Source organism: Notechis scutatus, chromosome 1 (assembly GCF_049901735.1).
Source record: "Notechis scutatus isolate UNSWTSFEM ecotype Mainland chromosome 1, rNotScu1.2, whole genome shotgun sequence".
Classification (NCBI taxonomy): domain Eukaryota; kingdom Metazoa; phylum Chordata; class Lepidosauria; order Squamata; family Elapidae; genus Notechis; species Notechis scutatus.
The window spans coordinates 137378671-137404578 of NC_142009.1; the positions used below are offsets into that span (position 1 = coordinate 137378671).

The following is a 25908-nucleotide window of genomic DNA, read 5'->3' on the forward strand; positions in this document are numbered from 1 at the left end:
GGGACTTGCTCCACTTTCCCATGTACAAATTTTGCTATTGGCTTTCTCTTTCCCTTGTGTTTGCAATTTGGATAGAAGTTGGATGGTGGTGGATGGGCTTGAAGGCTGACATGAGTGGGAACAGAGTTCTGGATCTGAGCTCTGGGCAAAATCCCCCCTCTTCTGGCAGATATTTCTTGTGATCTCCAGAAATCAATGTTAGGATTAGAGAGGATTTCTCCCCTGACAAAATGGTGCCCCCATGGCCAGGTTGCAAAGATACTAGATTGTACCCCTTCAGAACTTGCTATATCTTTTGGAGGGGTAGAGATAGACATACTTCCAAACATAGTTCTTGATACTCACCATTTTTCTTCATTTTTTTAAAATCCCTCTTTATGACAAATCTGTTTCTTTGTATTCTACCTCAGCCATGGTACCCCAGCCATGTTTTGTCCAGCCATTTTGAGCTTGGACAATCTTGAACTACGCTGCCTAAGGTTGGACTTAAGCGTAGTACACAAAATTATCTGCTACAATGTCCTACCAGTCAATGACTACTTCAGCTTCAACTGCAACAATACAAGAACACACAACAGATACAAACTCAATGTTAACCGCTCCAAATTTGATTGCAGAAAGTACGACTTCAGCAACAGAGTGGTCAATGCCTGGAATGCACTACCTGACTTGGTTGTTACATCCTCAAACCCCCACTCCTTTAACCTCAAACTATCCACTATTGACCTCACCCTATTCCTAAGAGGTCTGTAAGGGGCATGCATAAGTGCACCATCGTGCTGCCCATTCCTGTCCTACTGTCCCCATTTAATCGTACCTATTTTCTGTATTCTTACTCATGTTTATACTTATATCTATTATTTTGTAAGCAATTGACAAATCAAATAAATAAATAAATGTTTACAAAGCTATGCTGATAACAAATAGCTTTAAGCTATATATCCAGTGGAATATATAGCAATTATACCAGAGTGTGTTTTGATTAAAATAAAAATGGAGCAGGGAGAATTTTTTAAAAAGGTGTTTTGTATTGGTAATAAAATCTACGCATTGTATTCTGGATCTAACACTTTCCAGCTATTGACAAGTCAAACAAATGACAGGCAACGTTTAGGTCTGCTCTAGATTAATTGCAGGATTTTTCTGACAATGGATCTATTACTATCACTTTTGCCTACTGAGACATACTAAATACTAAATAGCTGCCAAAGAGCCAGATCTTGGTTTTACATTCTGAACGATTCTAGGAATCAGGCTTTTTCTACATGCAAGTGCAACATCAAACCAGGATCAGTGCCCATCCCAGGGGTCTAAGGTGCCACAGGGCTTGTGAGGGTCTTAGAAAATTGAGGCCATTAAGCATTGCCTGATGTCCTACTCCAGAGGGAATGCTATAAAGAGTTTTGGATAATTTCTACAGGAGCTGTGGGGCAGATTATTTTCCCATTGATGGGAATTCCTGATTCATCCCTCCAGTAGTGGGATTCCAAATTTTTTCCTACTGGTTCTATAAGAGCGCACACAGTGCTCAAAAACCACCTTCTGTCTCAGTGCTGGTGAGCTGAGCTGTTTTTTAGCTCAGCTGAGGCACGGCAATCCGCTCTACCGCGTGAATCAGCTGAGCTAAAAAACAAGGGAATAAAGGGTAGGAAACAGCAGGGGCAGGTGGGTGGGGCCAGCCAGAGGGGGTATTTGCCAGTTCTCAGAAATACTCAAAATTTCCGCTACCAGTACACCAGAACCGGTCCAAACCAGCTGAATACCACCTCTGCATCCCTCTCCCAGTTTCTGGGCTTCATCACCTTTCTCTTTTAGCTAAGATGCCATGCTACCTTACTAGGATTCCCTCTCCCCAGTAATTTCAAGGTTGCTTTGCCACTCCCCACAGTTAGAATATTTCTCCCATTAGTTTTCTTTGCCAACTGGTGAGATAACTGGTGGGCTGGACAGCAGTGTGGAAACTTATGAGATTCCATAGCATTTGAGGCCAGTGGCTGCTCCAAATCATGATTTGTTAAAACAGCCCATCATGTGCTAGATTTTCCCTTAAGACTGTGCCATGGATGAGTTCAGGATCACTCTGAGTCCCAAAGAAAACTACGTTCTTGCATAAATGACATGCAAACCCAGCCAATCTTTACATTTCATTAGTTAAATTGATTTTGGAAAAGGTTACAGGATTCCTCTCATTAAAAGCATGCTGCACTGTTTTACACTGCCCAGAAATTCATGGAAAAATTGCTACTGAAGCCACTGTTGTTCCTATGTGCTAGGGTATGACAACTGTGGTTGGAACGATAACAATGCAGCCCTTCAGCAATCTGATAGCTATTTTTGTCTCATTAATTTACAAATAGTACATTGAACCTATTGATATCTAGACAAGCTACACCATGAGCATGTAAAATTCTGGAGGTTTAAATGTGTGCACCTTTTAAATGGATATCACGTGCACATTTGTGAATGAATATATTATATGAAATATTTTATTTGTGATTTTTTTTTCTGGATCATTTCTGTGAAATGAATCTGTGAAATTGTTCAATGGATTGTTCAATGGATTACACCCAAGACAGTATGCACTGGACTGTATTTTTACTATGCAATAGTAATAGGGTAAAAATAGGGTATTTTTACTATGCAATGCCCTTCAGTCGTTGCAAGTATAATGAATAGTTTGATGGTTTACTGTTGACAGTACGATTCATACAAATATACCCAATGTTTTGCTCTCTTTTGTGACAAGCAGCATTATGCAGAGCACAAAAGAAGAGTCAGAAGTAGTAAGCCAAAGAAATTTAAGGCATAAGAAAAAGGAAATATTTCTAAAATTGCTGTTATTGTTACTTTCTGCCTTCAAGTCATTATTGACTCCTAGTGATTGCCTGGACATATGCTTGCAGTTTTCCTGACAAGATTTCAGAAGTGGCTTACCATTGTTTTCTTCCTAGGGCTGAGACAGAGTGACTGGCCCACAATCATCCAGCCTAAACTAGATTTGTGCCTAAACTAGATCAAAACTCAGGGTCTCCTGGTTTCTTGCCTGATGCCTTAATCATCATTATTTACTATACTTTTTGAAACCTTCTTCCCTTATACACTTCATACGTTGTGTTTTGTTTTTATATTTTCACCTCTCTTTATCACATCTCATCAATTTCATTCAGCCAGAACTTCCTCAGTCTTTTTCTCATTCCAATAATCCTTCAAACATTTGCTTTGCACCTTAATCTTCATTCATTCCTTCTACATTACTAAAACACTTCATTCTACCTATTTGATGCTGGTCCCCCAATAATTCTATTATTTAGCCCATAGTCACTCAGTACCCATTTAATTTGTCCCATTCTCTTCTTACTTTACCTTATACTAGCACTCCATTTCTACTAAATTCAACTTATTTTTTTAACAAAATGGGCAAAAACTAACTTTTATATACAGCCATTTCCTCCTCTTTCAGCAAATATTCTTTTATGACAAAAGAGAATACATACCCATCCATCTTTCTACCAACATTCACACATCTTTAAATCTCTCCATCCATTTTCCTATCTTCACTAATATTTGGCCAAGGTATACAGATTCGTCTACTTGTTCTAGACTTTCACCATCTGTATATAATTTACAACTGGACACTCCATTTCCCCTATAAAACATAGCTTGCCTTGTCTGATCCATCAGTTTTCAGATCCATATTCTATGTCACATCATACAATTTTCCTCATGTTTGCTACAAATTATACATCATCTATATAAAAGGACTTCTATGGGGATGGGAGGAGAATGTCAAAATAGGTAAGATGGAAATTAAGGAACTACAATCAAAGCCATACTCCCTCTCCCCTTACTGTTTACACACACACACACACACTTTCTCTCTCTTACACACTTACACACACATGTATGTGTATATATACACACACACATTTCAGTCTTAACATATTTTTAATCTCCTGGTGACCATGCCTTATAAACCATACATCTATTAAATGAAGGAAACAACATACATTCTTTTTTAACTTACTGCTTAACTATTCACTAAATATTCTATCATGAATGCTTTAATGGTTTATTATAATGGCTAAAACCTGAAACACTCAGAACAAAAAAAAAAAAAGTGGAATAGCTATAGAAATCTCTTTCTAAGTTGATTTTCTTACATCACACTTGGCCTTTTAAAAGTTTTATACTCAAACTCAGACAGGACCTGGGGCCTCAAACCAACTTTATTAGGCTGGGTCAGCCTAGGTATTTCTATGTGTCTCAGGATTCGAATTAAGCAATGATAGCTTTTAAAGCAACGGGGACAAATATCTTTGCTGTGTCATAAAACCGTGTTTTCTAAATGCAACTGCCTGCATCTGTGTTGGGCGTCAAAAGAGAAGAGGCAATAAGACAACAGCCTTGCTCCTCCGTCACATCTATGGCAACCGCCAGAGATAGCCCAATTATTTATGTGACACAGAAATAAACACGTTGCATTGATTTACTAAAGCTCGGCTGCCAATAGTAAAACCATCAATAGTTCAACATAAAGGACTTTAGAGGTTCTGAAGAGAGTTTCATTGCAGCAATAAGTGTGAGGCTGTTTCCTTGGCGGTTAAGAGTTTTTATGGCAAAGCTTTGAAGAATGTTCCAGAGCTTATCAGGGGAGCCCTATCTGCCACATGTAAAACAAGAACAAACAGAAATAACTTTCAAGTTCTGGCCCATCATTATTAGTGGAATTGGGCTGAGACAGGAGCTTCAGTAGGTTTAAGCAAGAAAGGCTTGATTGGTTTCAAGGGATCAACATCTGTTTATCCTGCAATTCTGAAACCTTTATCTCTCTTTTGGGGCAGCTCTTACGCATAGCCCTGCACACACTGGGGTCAAGCCCTATTGCTTTCATTGGAACAATATTTTCCTGAAGTTTCCTTGAAAAGACTACTGCCTTAAAAAAAAATCTGACTGCCCATTAAGTGCCATATGGTTCATTTGTTAAAAAGGATGACTTGGAAACTGCACAGATCTAACATCTAGAAGGATAGTCTTTGGTCCATAGGGAAATCATTTGCAATCTCTCTTCTTCTTGGCAGATATGCATCTTGTTCTCCAGGGTTTGACATGGGAGCCTTCTCTAACTAGGCCTATCCAGGGATGTGGGATTTTTCAGATGCACCCATGGTTTCTAAGTAATAACACGATGGGGCATGTCATTCACTTACTGTTATTTCATATGGACTTTTGTTGAGTTCTGCATTGAAAACATGTCATCAGGTTCGCTGGAGAAGAAGGCCGGTTGCTTCCACAGTATTGAAGTCTGGTTGGACCCTGCAGCGGAACGACCTCCCGATATCTTGATTGTAGGTTGCTGGTGAGGAGATACCATTTTGGTTGGGCTACCACATCTGAACTGCAAAATCCTAAGAACAGCAGAGAGCTCTCCACAGTTTTGCAGCCCAGATTTGATAGCCTTAGATATAATAAAATCTAGAGTTTGCAGTCATTTCTGCAGTCCATATTCTACAAGTTCCATATTGCCTTCTTCTGCTGCTGTGAGAAAACACAGGCCTAGACAACTATCAGAGTCGGTTTGCTGTGGTGGGTAAGCTACCAGGCTAGTAGCAATAGCACTGAAACTTATATACCACTTTGCAGTGTTTTACAGCCCACTCTAAGTGGTTTAACAGAGTCAAGCTGATTGCCCCCAATAATCTGGGTCCTCATTTTACCAACCTCGAAAGGATGGGCGGCCAAGTCAACTTTGAGCAGGTGAGGATAGAAACCCCTGGCAATCAGCAGAATTGGCCTGCAATACTGCATTCTGTGCCACCATAATCTCCTACTGTTAGTAACTAGGAGACTGAATTCTAGTTCTACCTTATGTGCTAAGCCAGTTGAGTGACTTGCACTAGTCCTATCTCAGGCGAGAACAAAGCACTTCCAAAATCTTGCCAAAACTTCAGGAACATATCCAAGCAGCCACCAGAAGTCAATACGGACTTCAAGCCCCCCAAAAAAAAAAAAAAGGCTAACTACTCAGTTTCTGTTGCTGAATAATTCTTGAGCTCCCAAGTCTGTAAAAATATGCCCTTTTTATTGAAATACACTGGCTCCAATCATAAATGCCCCAAACGGAGAATCCTTTCAGGGTTTGTTCTCCTTTTAACTTGGATTTGAAAATGAGTTTCAGCTGCAGGAAATGAAAGCCTTCCCTTTCAGCATCAAGCAGATTCCAGCCCAAAGCTAAAGGATTCCTGCTCCAAAGCAGCTTTCTGTGAGGATGTCTCTTTCCAATGATACCATTTGGAAATATTTGAGATGGCGTCTGACTCTAATGATGACAAGTTTATACATCTGGTTATAATCTGTGTTTACATTAGAAATGAAAAAAATAAAATAAAAAACCCTCTGTACCCTTGCTTTATCTGTGCCATAATTATCTAGCTAAATATTTCCCTAAATTATGATCTTTTTTTTTCAAAGTTCATGGAAATAAATTATTATTTTTAGAAGTAGGGTGGGCACATATAATTCCCCAAAACCATAAAATAGTAATAATACTTTCTTCAAATACTCTGACAATCTGAAGCAAACATGGGTGTATCTCTTTTATCTTTTCCCCCCCAATGCCACCCAGCTGCAGAAATAAACTACTTGCTCTAGATTAGGTCTGATATTTTGCATTCTCACTCCTTCCCCATTCTTTAGTGAATTTACACTAAGGCACACATGCATTTGATTTCTTTCATTCATTTTGCCTTGTAGCTTGTTTCATATACTTTTATCGAGGCACAATGCAATAAATGTATTGGGTATGCATGTGCAGCATATAACTGCCCATTTAATATTTATTGAGTAAATCTCTCTCTCTCACACACACGCACACACACATATAAGTAGGCAGAAAATATAAATATATACAGTATAATCCCAAGTCGCAATATACAGAAAAAAAGGGAGACAGATATGCTACTACACCTTTTTAAGCAAGTTGTCTTAAAATCTCCATATATAGAATGATGAGGAGATAATTCCGTAGTGTAAATGCCATTGATGGCAATCCCAATCATACCACTTCTGGCACCTTTGACCAAGGAAATGGTGTCAATACTACAACAGCTCAAAAGTTGAGACATTTTTCCTTCTCTCCTGAAGCTTGTACAGATGCTCCTAATACAATTATCTTGGTAGTTTACATTTTAAGGGTTTGATCTCCCAGTGCCACTAAGTGGTGCTGCATAATTAGGCTTAATTGACTTTTTTTTTACCTTACAAAGGATCCAAAATTGTTCTGTAGTTTTGCTCATATAAAGGACAAATTGCTGCCTTCAGCCAGGGCAGAAGCCCAGGGTAGGAGATAGATTGGGAACTAATAGCTGGTGTTATGTCAGGAGATAGGTTTATCCTGACACTGATGACACCTACTATTAATGATTGTGTTCAGTCTATAAGCTGTCTCAAAACTTACTTTCCTCATTGCTGAATGAAACATCTGGCCTATTTTTTTTGGATGCCTCTTCTTTAGGTCCTGTATTTTGCATTGTCTTCTCCGGTGAAGAAAACTTCTAGAGGACTTGAAAGTGAGTGGGTATTTGCATCGTGTTGATCCTAATAAGCATACTACTGATTTCAGATTTCTTTTTAAAATCAGTAGGGCTCTTCTTGCCTTTCATGAAACCCATCATCACTCCAGGAATACTTTTTTTTTAAAGAATTCTGGAGAAAGAGCAGAATTGCAAAGGCCCTGTGATATGGTACCTCTCTCCCCTGCTCCACTTGGAAACACTTGAGGTTGCCAATGTGCATGTCTGAATGTGAGCTCCATTGAAATGTTTTTTTTAATCATACCCAAAGAAATTTTCAAATGAAAACTTTAATCCACTTTTATCTTTTTCTCAGGCCTACCCAGCCCCCCCCCCACCTTTTAACTGGATGAGTCATGAGAAAGTAAAAAATAGAAGTAATCATTTTTTTCCGAAATGGAGCAATCTGATTCTCGTCTCAGCAAGCCATTTTCCTCAACGTTTAGTTGGATCTTGAGCAGGTAGATACGTATACCCACAAATGGAGATTCCAGGTGTTGTCAAAATAAGTATTTTAATTCCAGAAGTTTGTTTATGTTTCGGGGATTTGCTTGTGTATGTACTGGGTGTGTCCCATAAGTCACCAAGATACTTTGATGGCCTCAGGAACAATGTGGAACTAGATTCACTAACAAAAGAAAGTAATGACACTTGATAGCTTGTGAAGTGTTTCTCCAGGAAGTAATTTAATCTATTTTGTCCCCTGTATCTCTCCCTTCCTTTGAAAGATTTTTGCTACGGAAAGATGATTCTGCCTGTGAAGGGTTGGGTGAGAGGCCTGTGGTTTGATGTGGCCATGCTCTATCTTTGAAGGATCTCACCAATTTCACTTGCTTGGTAACCTCCATTTGGAGCAAGAAATGGGAATAGGGGAGATAGCAATAGCGCTTAAATTTATATACCGCTTCACAATGCTTTATAGCCTTCCCTAAGCAGTTTACAAAGTCAGCGTATTGGCCCCAACAATCTGAGTCCTCATTTTACTGACCTCAGAAGGATAAAAGGCTAAGCCAACCTTGAGCCTGGTGAGAATTGAATTGCCGGCAGCCAGCAGTTAGCAGAAGTAGCCTGTAACACTGAATTCTAACCACTGCGCCACCGCGGCTCATAGAACCACAGGTAGGGCATCTACACCTCAAACTACTAGGAGATGAGGTAAAAAGTGATCTGACTTGGGGCTTCTCTGATGCAGCCTCCCAGCAGAGCTCTTTCAATCCAACTCCCTGGGGGCTAAGACCTGTCTCATAAGTAAAAAGGTAGCCTACTTCACAAAAATCAGTGAACATTTGTAATTTAAATTAAGGTAATTGAAAGAACTCTGTATGCCTTGCTTATTTAGTCATTGTGCCCTTCTCTCACAATTCAGCAGCAACATCTGGGGAGGTTCTGAGAAAGCACTGGACCTAAAGTTGTGTGGATGTGTGATGGACACTGCTGACCTCCACATTGGAAAACCTAACCTTTAAACGTGAGAGCTGACGGTCACTCACCTTCTTCACAAGCATTAAAGGAGCCCTGGTGACACAGTGGTTAGAATGCAGTGCTGCAGGCAAACTCTGCCTACAGCCTGGAGTTTGATCCTGATGGGCTCAAGGTGGACTCAGGCTTTCCTCTTTCTGAGATCAATAAAACGAGGACCCAGATTGTTGGGGGCAATATGCTGGCATTGTAAAGTGTAGAGAGGGCTGTAAGGCACTATGGGGCAGTATATAAACCTAAGTGCTATTGCTATTGCTATTAAAGCTAGAAAAAAACAGAAACCTATCAACTAGCTTTCAGTGTCAGCCTATCAGCAAGAACCAGCCATCAACTCAGTAAAGAAAAATCGACAAGGGAAGGTACATTCTGGCAACCTCCAGAAAGAGAAGTTTGAAAAAGAAATATAGGTAGAACTGCAATGGATAGAAAAAGGCAGGAACCACACAGTAGGAGGGAGATATTTGAATGAAAAACATTTTGCATACATTCAAAAGAACATTTCAGTTAAATGGCGGCAAACAATCAGCACTTTTCCGCCTAACAAAAGTTATTAAAAGGCTTTGTGAGCTCCAGCTAGTTTTAATTGAAATGTTCGATGAAACTAAAGCATCACATTGAAGCACTACTCTTCCTTTGAAGAGCTAAGAGTGGAACAGTCCCATCACTTCCACCTTTATGATAAAAGGAGCTTCTTGTATACATCCTATTCCCAGTTTTATTGGTGAATTGGCTCTATCAGTGGCAATTAATTATCAGAAGTCAACATTGATCTGTCATGAATTATTCTTGCCATACTTAACCTTCTCTTTTTCATTCAGTAACTTTCTTGATAAATTATGGAAATGGTTGGGCATAATCTATCTTGACTTAACAAGACATATTAGTTTATGACAAAGCTACCCATGACAGATTGATTAGCAAGCTAGTCAAGTGTGGACTAGATGGCATGAAAATTAAGTGGATACATAGCTGGATAGTAAACTCTATACTCAAAGGGTGTTTATCAATGGCTCATCACACTGGAGAAAAACAGAACTGAGTATGTCCCATAGGTGCTTTTTTCAAGAGGCAACTAGACTTTCTGGTTTTTCTTGGAAGACGTTTCACTTCTCATCTAAGAAGCTTCTTGGATGAGAAGTGAAACGTCTTCCAAAAAAATCCCCCAGAAAGTCCAGTTGCCTCTTGAAAAAGCACTTTTTGGACAACCATGACCTGGATGACTGAGAATCACCATAGAACTAAGTACACTGCTATAAATATCAGTACTGGTCCTATAATTAAGAAGGGAAGGGAAGTTTATCGAATATGCTTCTTATCTGTATACAACACAGTGACACACACAAATTCAATGTAACCATAATTGTTCAAATCATGAGAAAAGTCATTCCACTTAATATGCTTTGATCAGACTCTACCCTAAGTACCAACTCCAGTTCTGACCACCATACTTTAAGAAAGGTTGAGAGAAACTGGAAGAGGGTCAGAGAAGGGCAACAAGAATGATCAAGGGACTAGAACTAAGTTTTAAGAAGAAAGACTGAAAGAACTGGGTATGTTTAGCCAGGAGAAAAGATAACTGAGGGGAGATGTGATAGCAATCTTCCAAGTATTTAAAAAGGATGTCACACAGAACATTGTCTTGTTCTCTCACTGGACAGCTCAGGCACACAAAAACAGAAAGACAGATTATAACCGAACATTAGAAAAACTTAACAGAAATAGCAGTTCAAGAAAGGAACATTGTTATCCATAGAGATGTCACTGTTCTTAGGATTCTTCTTGACAACCATGGACAATTTAACTTGAATCTAATACAATTGATCTCACGTCTCAGCAAGAGAAAAATACAGCACGAATCTCCTTTGTCAATTCCAGTATGCCTTATGTGAAAAGTGCCAGCTTTTCACAGGTAACACCAGAGCTAAATATCTATGGAGATTCTCAGTCATCCAGCTCATGGTTGTCCCAATAGTGCTTTTCCAAAAGGCAAATGGACTGTTTTTTTCCTTGAAGACGTTTTGCTTCTCATCCAAGAAGCTTCTTCAGTTCCAAGTTCAGTTGCCTTTTGAAAAAAGCACCTTGCATTCACAAGTTTGCTACATCTGTATCAAAACTGAACATACAATAGATAGTACCTTCCCATCTGAATTGTGAACGATGTTCATGTTCAGTTCATGTCATGGCTGAATTACTGGGAACAGAAGCTATCTGTGAATATTAAACTGTAGAGGTATTAATTCCATATTCAAGAATGACAGGCACAAATGAATTTGTTCCCGATGCATTCTGACATTCAGGATAATTTATATGAATCCAAGATTATAATTAAAAAATACACCTAAAAATTACAAAACTACATGCTTAAAAAGGTAGCATCCAAATCAACCAGCTATCTAACCTATTCTGCAATATTTACTATGTTCAATATACAAAATGATGATAAAGCTTCAGAATTCCATTAGTCCACTGAATGGATAGCAAAGAAAAAAGGATTTCTATCAGGCCATCTGGGAAACGAGCCTCATCAGGCTCTGGGACTTTCTCCCCATATACCTAACCTCAACAGAGACATACATTTTGTGTCCCTCCCTGTGTGTTGATTTCATGACGTTCCCAACCCATGAAGAAGACAGGCTTAAATTGTCCTTATCTGCACCAGTGTGGTATTTTCCCCTTAAGCCAACAGCATCCAGCGACAGCTGCAGGTATGTAAAATCCATGCCAACTCACAATCCACTAAGAGCAAAAAGCAGATGCCATGATGAGCCTATGCAGATGAAGGGGCCAAGCTAGGCAGATAGAAAAAGGATTTGATTCCCAAATCAAAGATTTGATTGAAACTTTTATGAAATTTTTTTTAGTCTCATCCCAATTGTGTTTCTGACATCTTTACTGCATCTCTGTAGTTGTATCTGAATGGATATTTATTGCCCTGGGAAATAGTAAAGTGTCAAAGTTAAGGATTGTACAGGTAATCCTCAACTTACAATAGATCATTGTGTGACCGTTCAAAGATACAACAGCACTGAAAAAAGTGATTTATAACCTTTTTTCACATTTATGACCATTGTAGCATCTCCACTGTCATGTGTTCAAAATTCAGAGGCTTGGCAGCTGACTCATATTTATGATGGCTGCAGTGTCATAAAGTTGTTAAAGCTGCAGCGATTCACTTAACAACGGTGGCAAGCAAAGTCGTAAAACAGGGCAAACCCACTTAATAAATGTCTCACTTCGCAACAGAAATTTTGGGTTCAACTGTGGTTATAAGTCAAGGACTGCATGCATTTAGGATACATCTATCCTCATCTTTTAAATCCCAACAGCTTGGCGTTCTTCAAGATGTTTCATCTTGTGACTTTCTATGTGTGCTGCCAGGAAAACGTGACAATCTCCATACGCTCTTACCATTCTCCAATTTTGCTTCCAGACTTTTCATAGTCTTTATTTTGGGACAGGGCGAAACAGAGGCATTCTGGGAATATATTACAATACCAGAAGACACAGAATAAGGAAACATTCTCATAAAAGGCTGGATTAAAAAAATGTTTTTTAATCAGGACATACACTTTTCAACTGGCTTTGTATCTTTTCTGTGTTTTGGGAAAACCAAAAGCATGGAATCATTTACTATAATTGCATAGTAGTTTTCACAACTTTACCTTAAAAATGCCTAATTCAGAGAGAAATCTTATGTGTGTGAAACTAAGACAAAAACGGAAGACTTACGCATTTCCTTTCTAATCCAAAGATCAAATGTGGCAGTTTGAAGTTGCAGATGCCTGCAAATGAAAGAAACTTTGAATACATTTAAAATCGAAGCTTTTGACTTCCAGGCAAAGAGACCAATCATGAGGAAGGAATATGACAAACACATTTGACTGCTTCTCCCATTTTAAAGGCAAATATACAGAACAGTAGTCAATGACACAATCAGCCTACACACATGATGGTCTTGCAATGTGTGCGATTTAACACAAGGCTACATGCAGACTGCAGCACCTGTCAAGTCTCTCACCACTGAAGCCAGATTTTCTGCATGAGTAAAAAGGAAAGGAAATATGTACTGGTGATGATAGTCTGTTCTCAAATTTAGAAGGGGGGGCGGGGGGAGGCTAAACAGAAGTTGCTGGACCCAAGTCTCTGTCCAGCCTGTTAATTATTCTGAGATAATATCTAGGAAAAAAGAAAAGAACAGCTATTAATATATATAAATCAATACAAAATTTAAAAAGAAAAGGCTGCTAACAAATTGAAGTAAAAATATCAAATCAATGGTAAAAATAAATGAGTATAAAAGAAAAGTTCGAGTCTCAAGACAAGTTAAACTTTGGCAGTCTGAATTTCTCACAAAAATCATTTTAAAGGCCAGTTTATATGCTGAAAGTGAACACACATCATCCAGGGCTTTAAATCATGAGCACTAGTGTCCTTCCACTACAGTGGAAGCTAGAAATGACATTTTATTAGCTTCCACCACATTGATAGATTTCTTAGTGGGAATTTTTATATATATTTGAGCAGAAATGGTTTTATACTCATGGTAAAGTACTCCATTTGGGATCATGATTGCCCTAGCAACTCCAGTTGGTTCCGTGTAAAACAACTGGATTGAGTAGTGGTGTTAGCTGCTGTAAGTATTTTTTTGCTCAAACACTTTTAATAGCAGGTATAGATTTGTTTGGTGTCTAAATTAATGGCAGTATTTTACTTTAAACTGCCGAGGACGTCCCTTTATACATGGGCTTTGGATTCCTTGAGGTCTGGTGCTGTACATAGGAATTTTTTAAAGTGCCCCCATGGATGCAGCCCACTCTTATAAAAACTCCACCCTTTCACTGTGCTGTTTGAACTCCAAACCCCATCCTGGCATCATCTGCCTTAAGTCTGCAACTCTGGTCTTAATGCAGACCCAACTCTAAAAAGCAACCCTAAGTTTACTCCCAAATGAAGTGTCCGCAGCGCAGCTGCAGCCCCTGCAATGAAAGCAAGGATGGGCCCCTCACCCAGCAAAGATGTAAACGTTGCCCCCTGGTTTATAATAACAGGGATAATTAAATGCCCCAAGAGGAATGATGCCAACTACATTTCGGGAAATCAAGTTGCTTTTAATTCAATTGAATTCGACCTGTCCACTTTTTCCTCCTGGCCTATGCATTAGTGGAACTGCACCCCCCCCCCCAAACAGACACACTCAAGTTATTCAGATGCCCACACCAAGGAGATTCCTTGTGAGGCTTCAAGGTTTAGCAACTACTTTCCTCCCATACCCATCTTGTAACGTTTTGGGGTTGGTTTTTTTTTTTTTTTTTTGCGCACTCCTCTTTTGAACAGCGTTGCACAAGCGAAGCCTTGGAAGTTTTCGAGGAGGTGGTGGACAGAGCGACCCACCCACCCTCGGCCGCCCTTTACTTCATCTACCTTCAGCCCCGGCTCCGCTCCTCCATCGGGGGTGGAGGAGGACATCCGCAAGGTGTCGCTTTTTTTTTTTTTTTTGCAGAGCAAAGCTGGGGCGCCGTGCAAGCCTGGCGCGTTCTCTTTCCAGGCGGTGTCGTTGCGGTAGCGGGGAAAGGCGCGGGTATTTCTCTCTCTCTCTCTCTCTCTCTCTCTTGTGTGTGTGTGTGTGTGTGTGTGTGTGTGTGCGCGCGCGCGCGCGCGCGCGTCCAACCGAGGATGTACACAAACCAAGGAAGCTTATTTAATCGGTCTTACGGATCGGCAAGTTCCCACCCACCCACTCACCCACCCCAGTCTGAGCCTTTCGGGCAGCCTGTTTGGACAGAGGTGCTGCTTTGCTGCGCAATTCTACACCCATTTACTCCTCGCACCCAGGACTCCCCGACTCTCTGTTAATTATGGTCCTTCTCCCCTATCCCCCCGTCCATCTGGTCTTGTCTCCCTCCTCCTTCTGCTTTTTAACGATCGGCTGCAACATTTCAAACCCGAAACGGAAACCATTAGGTAAATGAAGACGAGCGGGATGATCCCGAGATTGCTTCCCCTGCAGAAAGCACCGGCTGCAACAGGAAGGGCACTAGGGAAGGGAAAGGGGCGGTGAGGGACAAGTGCTGGGGGGGGGTGTTGTTGTTTCTGCAAGGGGTTTCCCTCCCGGGGGTATTCCGGAGCCAGGATCGGACAAGGCAGCGCCTCGGTTGTTGCCATTGCAGCAAACGGAGGGGAGGGAGTCGGGGAGGGGAGGGCAGCTTCGCAAAGGGCGCGAACCCGCCCAGGATCAGCCGGTGGCATCGGAGTAGTAAACCCAGCGGGAGTGCAATCGCGGCACTTTGCATTCCTCTCTCTCTCTCTTTTTTTCCCCCTTCCTTTTTTCTTTCTTTGCAAGCCCCCTACGTCTCCTTCCCAAGAATAAAGAGGCAGTAGCAAACGAGGTTTTTTGGCGCCAAATGCCTGGCACCTCCCCTGGCTCTAGTCTATGGAAATCAGGGAGGTGGGGTTAAGTTTCGCTCGCACCCCCCTCTTTTTTTTTTTCCTCGGGTGTGTCAGGAATTTTTTTTTTAAGTTAATAATATACAAGAGGTTCAAAGCCCACTTAGTGACAGTCATCTGTCTGCAAGCGCAGGGTGAATGCAGAGGTTTGTTGTTGTTTTTTTAACACTGGCTGAGGGGAAGGGGGGCGGCGATTGGGCTGCTGGCGCTCTTTAAAGTCCTAGATTCGAGACGACCATCTGCATTAATTTCAAGCCCCTTCTGCTCTCCCCAAGGCCGCCCCTCTCTGCCTTGCAACAACCGCCGCCGCCGCCGCCGTCGCCAGCCGGGAGGTAAGAAGACAAGGGGGATGCAACGGAAGAACCTTTGGGGGGAAAGAAAGAAAGAAAGAAAGAAAATTTGGGTAGGGGGGTGGCGGGCGTGAGAGAGAGAGAGAGAGAGAGAGAAAAGGAGGACCGGGGAGATCGGTGCCACCCTCGGGATCGAAAAGGAGAGAATTTGCGAGCCGCGTTTGCTTGGGTTTTTCATTCATCAGAAGCCAATGGAGTAACAGCCGCTCTCTCGCTCCCCTCCCTCCTTCTCTCCGATGTTGCGGTCGGTAGGACCTTTCCGCCTCTGTCCAGATGTTTCAGCGCCTTTCCGCGACTCCTCCGCTCCCCCTCAACCCCACTCTTCCCCCCTCCGCGCCCCCCAGGTCTCGATAGCAAATTAATACGGCTTTTGAACGGGAGACTTAAGAATACCGTACAATAGTGAGAACGATCGCGGGGCAGGCGACCGACCGAGAAGCAGCTGGGATCGCGGCTGCTTTTATGGAGAGATTTTTTGCGCGCGCGGGCGTGTGTTTGGGTGTATCCGCGCGCGCCTTTTCTCTAATGGGGATGAGAGGGGAGAGAAAAAGCTTTTTTAAAAAAAAAAAAAAAACAATTCTGAGGATAGTTCACCGATGCCCGGCGGCCGTTTTCGGTAAAAATGCCCACCAAGCTCGCTTCTTTCATGCTCCCGTTTTCCTTCTGGCGCGGCTGGCTGACCGGCCGGACGTCGCAAAAGTTGCCCAGCCCCTTTCAGACTTCGAGGCTTACAACTTACGAGGGAACCTTACGCGCGATCCTGAGAGGATGAAATGAGATGACATGGGAGGTGAGGTGACCCGCACCGCCCGCCCGCCGGCCGAGCAAGCCGGCCGGTTGTAGGAATGTCTCTAGTACAGCTTTGTAGTTTCGGGACGGTGAACAATGGGATAGGACGGGAGGCGGCGGCGGCGGCGGCGGGGCTGGGGGTCTGGAATCGTACTCTTCCTTTTTTTTTTTTTTTTGGAAAAAAGTAACGTCGCGTGTGGGCGTGGGTGTGTGTTAAAGAGCAAAACGGACGCGCCCCCCCCCCTTTTCTTTTTTTTCCATCTTCATTTCCTCTCACCCTCCCCACTTTCCGCGGTAATTGTGTGCGTGTGCACGCGTCCGCGGACAAAAAAAAAGCAAAAACCCAGTTATCTTATCAAAGGTGTTTTTGTTTTTACCCGGGTCCGGGTGAACGGTGCGGTGCGCGTGTGTGAATTTCCTTCTGTTGCATAATGCTGCTTGGCTGGGTGACTTCCTTCTCTCCCCCCTCCTCCTCCCTTCCCCCCCTTCCTCCTATCTCTGCGTGTGTGGGTTTCTGGAAGCGCTCTGGCGAATGAATGGAATGGCAATTTGCAAAGTAGCCCTGAGCGCCTCTCCCCCTCCCTGGGCTTTTTTTTTTTTTTAAACATCCGCCGCCGTCCTCCTTTTCCCTCGCCTGCATAGACTACAGATGACAAAGGAGGAAGAAACTTCCTCTTTACTTTGCTTGGAATAGCCAGCAGGCTTTTTTTTTTTTTTCCCTGCAGGGCAAATGCTGGAAGAATATTTTGCTGCGTCTGGGAATTGCTCCGAAGCCCTCTTTACAAGAAGGGGTGTGTGTGGAGGCTTCTGCCCTTCTGGCTGACCTGGCCCTTGTTAAAGCTTTTTCTGCATTTTCTTTCTTAGAAGAGAATAAGTAAGTAAAGCATTAGGATGTGGGCAATGTGTCTTTCTGTGGGCTTAAGTCTCTTTCATTGAAATGTTGATGGGGATCTTTTCTGGCTTTCAAAAAGAAAAGAAGGCCAGGCTTATAATGATAACGATCTGCAAGGAGTAGGTGTACCTTTCTGCCTTTTAAAGCTAATTTGTATTTCTCTCCCCCCCCCCTTCCTGCTTAATTTCAGGTTCTGCTAGGAAGGGGTGTTTTTTCTCACCCAGTGGGAAACAAACATTTCTCTCTTCTTCGGTTGTAATATCCTCATTCAGGATCCCGACTGAAGCAACCAGCGGAGATGCCAGGGATGGTCAGTAAAAATTCCGATCTCGAATTCGACTCTTTGCAGCCCTGCTTCTATCCCGACGAAGATGATTTTTATTTATGTGGTCCCGACTCTGCTCCTCCCGGGGAGGATATCTGGAAAAAGTTTGAGCTCCTGCCTACGCCTCCTCTGTCTCCCAGCCCGGCAGGTCTGCAGGAGAATCCCCCAGGAGGAGCCCCTGTGACATGGGGAGGAACAGCTCTAGCTGGATACCGAACCAGCGACCCTCTGGACTGGGCATCCGAGTTGCTGCTGCTGCCCCCCGAAGCTGACCTTTGGGGCAGTGGCGATGGAGGGGATGCCTTTGAGATGGGTTTGGGCGAAAGCAGCAACCTCAATGCCATCATTATTCAGGACTGTATGTGGAGCGGCTTTGGGACCAGTGATAAGCTGGAAAGGGCAGTCCCCGGGAAGCCACAGACTAAAGGAGGAACAGCTGGAGCGCCTGCCCCAGCTGGCTCTGCCATCCCCTCAGCTGCCCTCCCCTCCAAAACCAGCCCTGGAAACAATAGCGGCAGCCAAGCAGAGCTCAACAATTCCGTCTCGGAGTGTGTGGATCCAGCCGTGGTTTTTCCTTTCCCCATTAAGAAGCGAGAGCTCCCAGCCCCAGTTTCCTCGGGAGGAGGAGGAGGAGGAGTGGCAGGGGCCCGGGCAAGCATGAACTGCAGTGGTGGCCTTGCTCAAGGGGTGGCCATCCCTGCACCCCGAAACAGCCACCACCCAAGTATAACAAGTGACAGCCGGGCCAACAACAGTTCGGGAGACGATACACTCAGTGATTCTGGTAAATAACCACATCCTTTGTTATGTGTGGGTGCTGGGAGGAGGTTTCATGGGGACTCATAAACCAATACGATCTCCCTTTTTTTAAAAAAAAGCATAGTAGGTGGGATTTCGGTGGCACTTTACATCTTTTTCAACAAAGGTGGCAGCAGGAAATTGGTGGCCTAGGAGACACCATCAGATTGTTTGTCTCCCAGGGACCTTATGGGATATGGGGGGAGCATGCTTGTTTTACTCTGCCATTCCTTTCTGTAACCAGATTAAACTGAGCTTTCATTACACCTTTCTACACCTACAAACAAATATGCTGCAGCATCCACTAAAGAATATAAATTTTAGAGCGCAGTGGTTTTGGGGTGAATTGTGACACAACTGAGTGTAAAAGGAGAGAAGGAAGTTGGTGGCTGCTGTTTGCAGAGGGAATTGTCCACTGCAGAACAGCAAATTTTATTAGGGGCAGATTTAAGACAGCAATGGGACAGATGTTGGCAAGGAAGGAAACTTCTGTTAAGTAAGATGTGTTTCTGCAGTTGTAAGAGTTTAAAATGCTGGTAGGGTGAAACTGAGCCAACATTAATGAAGTAAACCCTCCAGTTAAGAGCTGGCTAGAGGCAGAACACATAATGCGATTGCACTGATTTGATAAGGAAATTCTGTAGATATAGTCCAGTTGTTATTTTTGAAAATAGTCTTTAAGTTCAAAACCAGCACAAGCCCTAGACTTTTCAGGAGTGCCTTTCATTCGAACCCTCCTAGATGTGTTGCAAAACTTTACCAGTAGGTGGCAGTATATTTTTCTTTCCTGGCTGAGTATAGTATCAAAAAGTTTACTTATGGAACTCTCCCAGCATTTTGTCCCTTACAAGACATTTGAATGTTGATGATGGAGGAATGAAATGTATTTTTAAAACCACTATGATAAGCACCACACAACTGTTAACCGCATATATTATTACTGTCCAAAATGGTACTTTATTTGAGTATTGGACAAAACCAGGCTTCTTTCATCAAAAATGTCTTCTGCTGGTTGACTTTGCAATTTAATAAGGTTTCAAAAGGAATGCTCTGTGAATTATATAGGAGGCTTTAGCAGGCTTGGGGGATTTCAATGGAACAAAATAGAGAATGCTGGCTTTAAATTCAGCAAAATGCTTATAATCTCAAGGGGTGGAGTGGGAAGGAGAATCCAGTGTGACAATAAACAGTTTCTTGTCTGTAAATGAAAGGAGCCATATGATGGTAATCATAAACTTGATGCTCAGCCTCCTGTTTCAAAAGACTCACTGCCTCCTTTAAGTCTGAGGCTTGACAGCTTTCAGCAAGAAGGCTTCCTCCTAACAGCTGTCTTCTTGGCAATAAACCAGAACTTTGGCTTAAAGGGACTGAACAACTGGGACCACTCTGCATTTTCAGAGAGAACAATTGCTTAGTTTTCTAGCCTTTTTTCAAAGAAATGGAATGGGTCCCAGGAGTGGTTTCATCTCTCTCTCTCTCCCTCCCTGTGTGTGTGTATGTGTGTGTGTGTGTGTGTGTGAGAGAGAGAGAGAGAGAGAGAGAATATGAGTGTGTGAATGAGAAGGTTTGTTAACCTCATATAATATAACAAATGCATTATATCTGCTTTGTGAATCAATTTTGTCCATGCAATTCAGTTCAATAGAACAATTCCATAAAATTCAGGTTAAGGCTTTTCTTTTTCTTTATGCTCTTTTTATCCTATAACCAGTTGGATTGTAATTTATTTACTTACTGGCCTGAATATCTTTCTGATCTCTAACTATGTCTCCTTTACTACTGATAGCTTGATGGCATATATGCCATGGGATCTGTGAGCTTGAGCGTGCAAATTGTATTCTGTATCTGGAAGCTGCCCTTTTCCTGCCTGCCCTTCCTGCTTTAAGATTTCTAAAAGTTTTATCCATTGGCCTTTGCTAATTAATGCCGAATGTCTGAGCCTTAAGTATGTTTCCCCCGAGTGGTAATGTCTTGACCTTTTGTCTTTCCAATAAAAGATGAAGACGAGGAAGAAGAGGATGATGAGGAAGAAATTGACGTGGTCACCGTAGAAAAGAGGCGCTCATCCTCCTACAAAGCTATCACCACCCTGACTATTGCAATGCGTCCCAAGAACGGCACTCCCTTTGCCTCTGTGAGAACTCAGCCCAATGAAGTCATCTTAAAGCGCTGTGCCCCAATCCACCAGCAGCACAACTACGCTGCGCCTTCCCCTTACATCGAGAGGGAGGATGTGCCTCCACCCAAAAAGCTAAAGAACGAAACAGCGCCTCGTCCAGCAAAGCCAGTGACCCAACCAAAGCCCAAGAGCTCCAGCCCTCGCAATTCAGATTCAGAAGACAGCGAGCGCCGTCGCAACCACAACATTTTGGAACGGCAGCGGCGTAACGATCTGAGGTCGAGTTTTCTGACATTAAGGGACCACGTGCCCGAACTGGTGAAAAATGAGAAGGCTGCCAAAGTGGTCATCTTGAAAAAAGCCACTGAGTATGTCCATTCCCTGCAGGCTGAGGAGCACAAGTTGTTGTTGGAAAAGGAAAAACTCCAAATCAGGCAACAGCAGTTGATAAAAAAATTAGAACATATGCAGACTTGCTAACGTGGGGGTTGAAAACAAACAAATAAACACCTGACCTTTATATCTATATATTTGTCTGATCTGGACAGCTATTGCCACTTTGCACATTTTTGATTCCTTAAAGAGAGCTATGGGTTTTGTTTTGTTTTTTTGACGTTAAGAATGTTGGTTTTTATTTTTCAATCCCGTCTCTTGCGTAGATGACACCACCTTGTTACCTGAAGGGGAGATCAGATGGATGTCCTTCTCTGGAATTGAAGAGACTGCCAAACCACGGTGGAATGGCTTCGTGTGTTTCATCTTGGAACTGTCTTGTGTTCTTGCAATGTTGTGAGCGTTGGGACTTGCTTATGACATCCAGTTGAGTTGGAAACATTCATTCCGTTTTAATGGTGCTTATGTTTTACAGGTGTTATGGGCAAAACCATGTTCTACCCAGGGGGAAGGGAACCGCCTGTGTAAATACCATATACACGTTTGCCTTTTGTACACGTCTTGGGTTATGAGAGGTGACTTTTGCTACCAATATTAGACTGGAAGTTCATACCTAAGTACTGTAATACCTCAATGTTTGAGGAGCATGTTTTTGTATACAAATATATTGTTAATCTCTGTTATGTACTGTACTAATTCTTACACTGCCTGTATACTTTAGTATGATGCTGATACATAACTAAATTTGATACTTATATTTTCGTATGAAAATGGTTGTGGAAAGTTTTGAGTAGATATTACTTTATCACTTTTTTGGACTAAGAAAACTTTTGTAAAGAAATTTACTATATATGCCTTTTTTTCCTAGCCTGTTTCTTCCAGTTAATGTATTTGTTAATGTTTGTTGCATAGAACTGGGTAATTGCAAAGTTCTGTGTTTAATTTCTTCCAACGATGTACATTTAGTGCTGCATCTTTATAGCACTTTGAAATACCTCATGTTTATGAAAATAAATAGCAATTAAATGATATGCTACTTATTTCTGAAAATCTTTATGACAGAAGATTTCCTATATTATTTTAACCTCTTCATTTATGGCAAATAATACCTATATAAATGTAAAAATGTTCATTAAGGGCATTGCCCCATAACTCAATTTTTATCTACCTACCGATCTACCTATCCATCTATCATCTATCTGATTTTTGATTGAGTCCAATATAAGAAATTGGTTTTGGCTTAATATACAAAGATGGGGAAAGATGGGACTTCATTTGATTGGTCCCAATCAAGCTATTATCCAGCAATTTTTTTTAATTTAATGTTTTGTGCCCCTTGCTTTATTATACTCAATGAATTCCGAGTTGACCTAGAGACAGTCGGGTGCTCTTGCACTTCAAGTTTATAAATGTTAAAAGAGTTTTGCTAAAGTAGTTTCTCTGCAAACATAACCCAAAAAGAAGTTGGGGATATTGCCCTATGACACACCAGCCAGTGTGATATGTCACTATGTTTCTAGGCACGGCTCATTTGTTCCTTAGGGGCTCTGTTTCTCAAAAGATCCTCTGGCAAAATGCATGTCATCTGAAGCAACACTTTCAAGCATCAGGAGCAAGCTTTTTCACTTGTTTAGCGTTCACCCTTCCAGTTCTTAATTTATTTTTTCTATCATGGTGATATAACAACTACAACACAGCTGAATATTACAAGATGTGAGCTGCAAAAGTCTGACTAACCACTAGATGACAACAAAGAGTTAAAAGAGTTTTCAGTGTCTTTACCGCCATCTACTGGTCCTATGGTACACCTATGGCTGAAAGGACAGTGCTCTTCTTCCTATGTCAACTGAATGAAAACTTACCTAGCACTATTCTATTGGCAGTTCCACAATCCTTCAAAACGCTTTCCATGGCTCATTGTTGGAAAGCTGCTAATTTTACATAAGATTTACTCTAGCTCTCTTTTATTTTTTTGGTCCCTCAATTGCGGATAATTGAAATTTGTCCCCATTCCAGTGACTGAAACCATGCCTCAGTCTTATAAATCCAGTCCTCTTCTTTCATAGAATTGTAAGACTGGAAGGGACCATGGAGGCCGCCTAGTCCAGAGTCAAGCCAGAGTCTTAACACTATCCCAAAGAGTGAGCAATTATTCACTCTTTGAATTGGAATAATTATAAGGAGCTGTGAAGCCTGTATCGAATAAACTACAGTTACCGTAATTCCTATTTGCCACACGTGAGGCGTGGTTGTGTTTCTGGTTCTGGTTTTAAGGCAGGGTTAGGATTTGTTGTAATCACAGTTTGTCCAGTTAAGTTAAAGTGGCTGAGTTCAGACACACACTGTACTAAGCCGAGACTATAATCACAGTTGGATAAGCTATGGTGGATGACTTCACACATTACATTATCATCAAAATGACTTACATTATCATCAACATCTGCTGCCTTCAGGATATGCAGATCTTTCAACCTCGAGGAAACTTGGCCATGGCCACTTGCCAGAAAGCTGAAGTTTGGAGTTGAGTCCCCACATCTGGAAGCCACCCAGGCTGAAAAAGTCTTCATTTAGCATGTCTAGGTCAGTCATAGCAATGAAATGGATTTTCCCCAGGAGGGAGCCCTTAAGATCTTGGAATCCCATCATTGCTGTCATTGAAGCTATATCCACCTTGTTGCTGGATGTCTTTTCATTCTTGATAGTTCACACAAAATAGCCCCCCCACCCCCCAATTTATCATAGTCAGATTGGGAGAAGCAGGATTTCCTCATTGGTGGCAGACTTTTTGTTGTGGACTTGCCTTGCTTTGAGAAGGGCAGGCTATAGCCATCAAACTCAGACGGTATATGGTTTGTCCTGTAATATTGAGATATTGAGCTCTGGCTAAGTTGCATCAAAGACCGATGGGAACATTTCTTAATGCCAAATTCTTATTCCTGGAACAGATGTAGAGTTTGAACTATATATGCTGGAACTTGGAATTTTGGACCAGAATCTTACTTGTCTGAAATTAGATATTTCAGACCATTTGTATGCGGATGAAAGACAAAAAGAAAGCATGCTGGGTCTTTTGTTCTTCTACAACTACTAGATTACTTTATTGTCATTGCAACCATCTCTTCCTCCTTTATTTATCCTCTTGTGGTTATCTCCTGTTTAACACCTAGTCTATAAACCCTGAATAAGAGGAAATGCCAGGTTATTGGGCTTACTGGCCAATACAATTGTCTCTGATCTTGAAGAAAGGTATACAGAATTCTCTTCCCATCTGCAGTGACGAATTGGAGCACCAGAAACAGGGTGTTCCCCCCCCCCGTCCCCGTCCCCCGCCACACATCAGGTCAAAAGGAGTTACCCACCTTTCCTCTGGCTATTACAGGTATGGAAATGGGAAGATCCATCCTTGTTCTAACCATTCAAACTTAACTCTATTATTCTTCAGCTTCGAACACCGTTGGTTGATTTGCTGCCATGACTTTTATGTAGCTTCCTCTCCTTATGAAGTATTCTGTGCCTGAACGGCAGAAGAGGCTTTTAATTCAGTGTAATTGCTTCCATTATTTCATGAGCTCCACAGTCTTCTTTATCATTAGAATCAGCAATACATCCCAAATTAGAAGCATAAAACAAGATCTTAGATTGCTGGATGGTTTAACTATTGTTAGCCAAGCCTGATCCCCTATCTATCTATCACAAAGCTGAGCCCTGATCCAGTCGATTACATTTCCATGCACTTTGACTTTGGAGACGACCCTCTTAAATCACAAAAAAAGTAAGGCAAAGACTCTCTAGATCTAATCATAATCCCTAATGGTTTCATAAGCACGTCCATGGAGGGATCTTTAAACAAAAGGAGGAAAATGGCTTCCCATCACCTTATGAGCTTTAAAAATAAAAAAATAAAAACAACTTCCCAATCTAGTGTACTGATCTGGGATGTCCTGCCTTGCTTAGCTTTTTTGAGGTTGGCTAGGTGCTGCCATGATTATGGGCAAATCACAAAGATATTTTCTGCACATATTAATACTACAGAACTATTAATGAAGTGTATCCTTTTTGTCCTTGTTCACCTCACAGAGTTCCTCTGCTAGATGGGTGGAAACATACATTTGTTTGGTTCATAAATAAATCATAAATTCTACCATTACTACATCACAGTAATACTGCTATTGTTGAGGAAGTAGAGAACAACAGATTTGTGGTTGTAAGCAACACATTGCTTACAACCTCAGCAGCAAGGTGTTCTATGTTTGAAGTTCTCCGACCTGAAGCAGGAAGAGTTTAACTGAGGCAATGAATTTCAGTGACCACATACTTCAAGGTAGATCATACTTTGGACACAGCTCTCTAGTTTAGTCTACATTGCTGGGAAAGGTAGAAGGAAAGAAAAGAAGATGATGATTAGCAGCAAGGTGGATGGACTGAATTACAGTGACAATAGATCCACCATTGGAATACCTGATGGACCAGGTCTTCACGGAACAAAAGGTCAACATCAACTTCATAGAACAGAATCCTATTTCAAGACATACAGCCACTCTTAGAACTGACAATTTACCAACAACTGAGATTTCACTGGTAATAATTCTCCAAGATTACATTCTTTATGTATTCAGAGAAAGTCTCTCCTTATATGCATAGCACCCAGACCTAAAAAGGGGGAGAGTTTCATTAACAATATGATTGTATGTTTTAAGGATAAATCTTTATTTCCTACCATTATCCAGACATTTAATTTCTATTAAAAGTGG

At 41.7% G+C, this 25908-nt stretch overlaps 1 protein-coding gene across 1 annotated transcript; it reads left to right on the forward strand.

Annotated features, from left to right (window-relative positions):
• The first annotated feature begins 15557 nt into the window (after positions 1 to 15557).
• MYCN (MYCN proto-oncogene, bHLH transcription factor) lies at positions 15558 to 22188 on the forward strand. The gene is made up of 4 exons (XM_087946873.1): positions 15558 to 15823; positions 17356 to 17504; positions 17713 to 18631; positions 20643 to 22188. Exons 3-4 carry the CDS (start codon positions 17821 to 17823, stop codon positions 21242 to 21244), a joined length of 1413 nt encoding a protein of 470 aa, XP_087802999.1. The 5' UTR covers positions 15558 to 15823; positions 17356 to 17504; positions 17713 to 17820; the 3' UTR covers positions 21245 to 22188.
• The last annotated feature ends 3720 nt before the right edge of the window (positions 22189 to 25908 follow it).

Excerpts from the sequence above, each read along its gene's own strand:
- MYCN (XM_087946873.1), top strand. The coding sequence starts at position 17,821 with ATGCCAGGGATGGTCAGTAAAAATTCCGATCTCGAATTCGACTCTTTG. Across the intron at positions 18,632-20,642 it reads CGATACACTCAGTGATTCTG|ATGAAGACGAGGAAGAAGAG; the intron begins GTAAATAACCAC and ends TTCCAATAAAAG.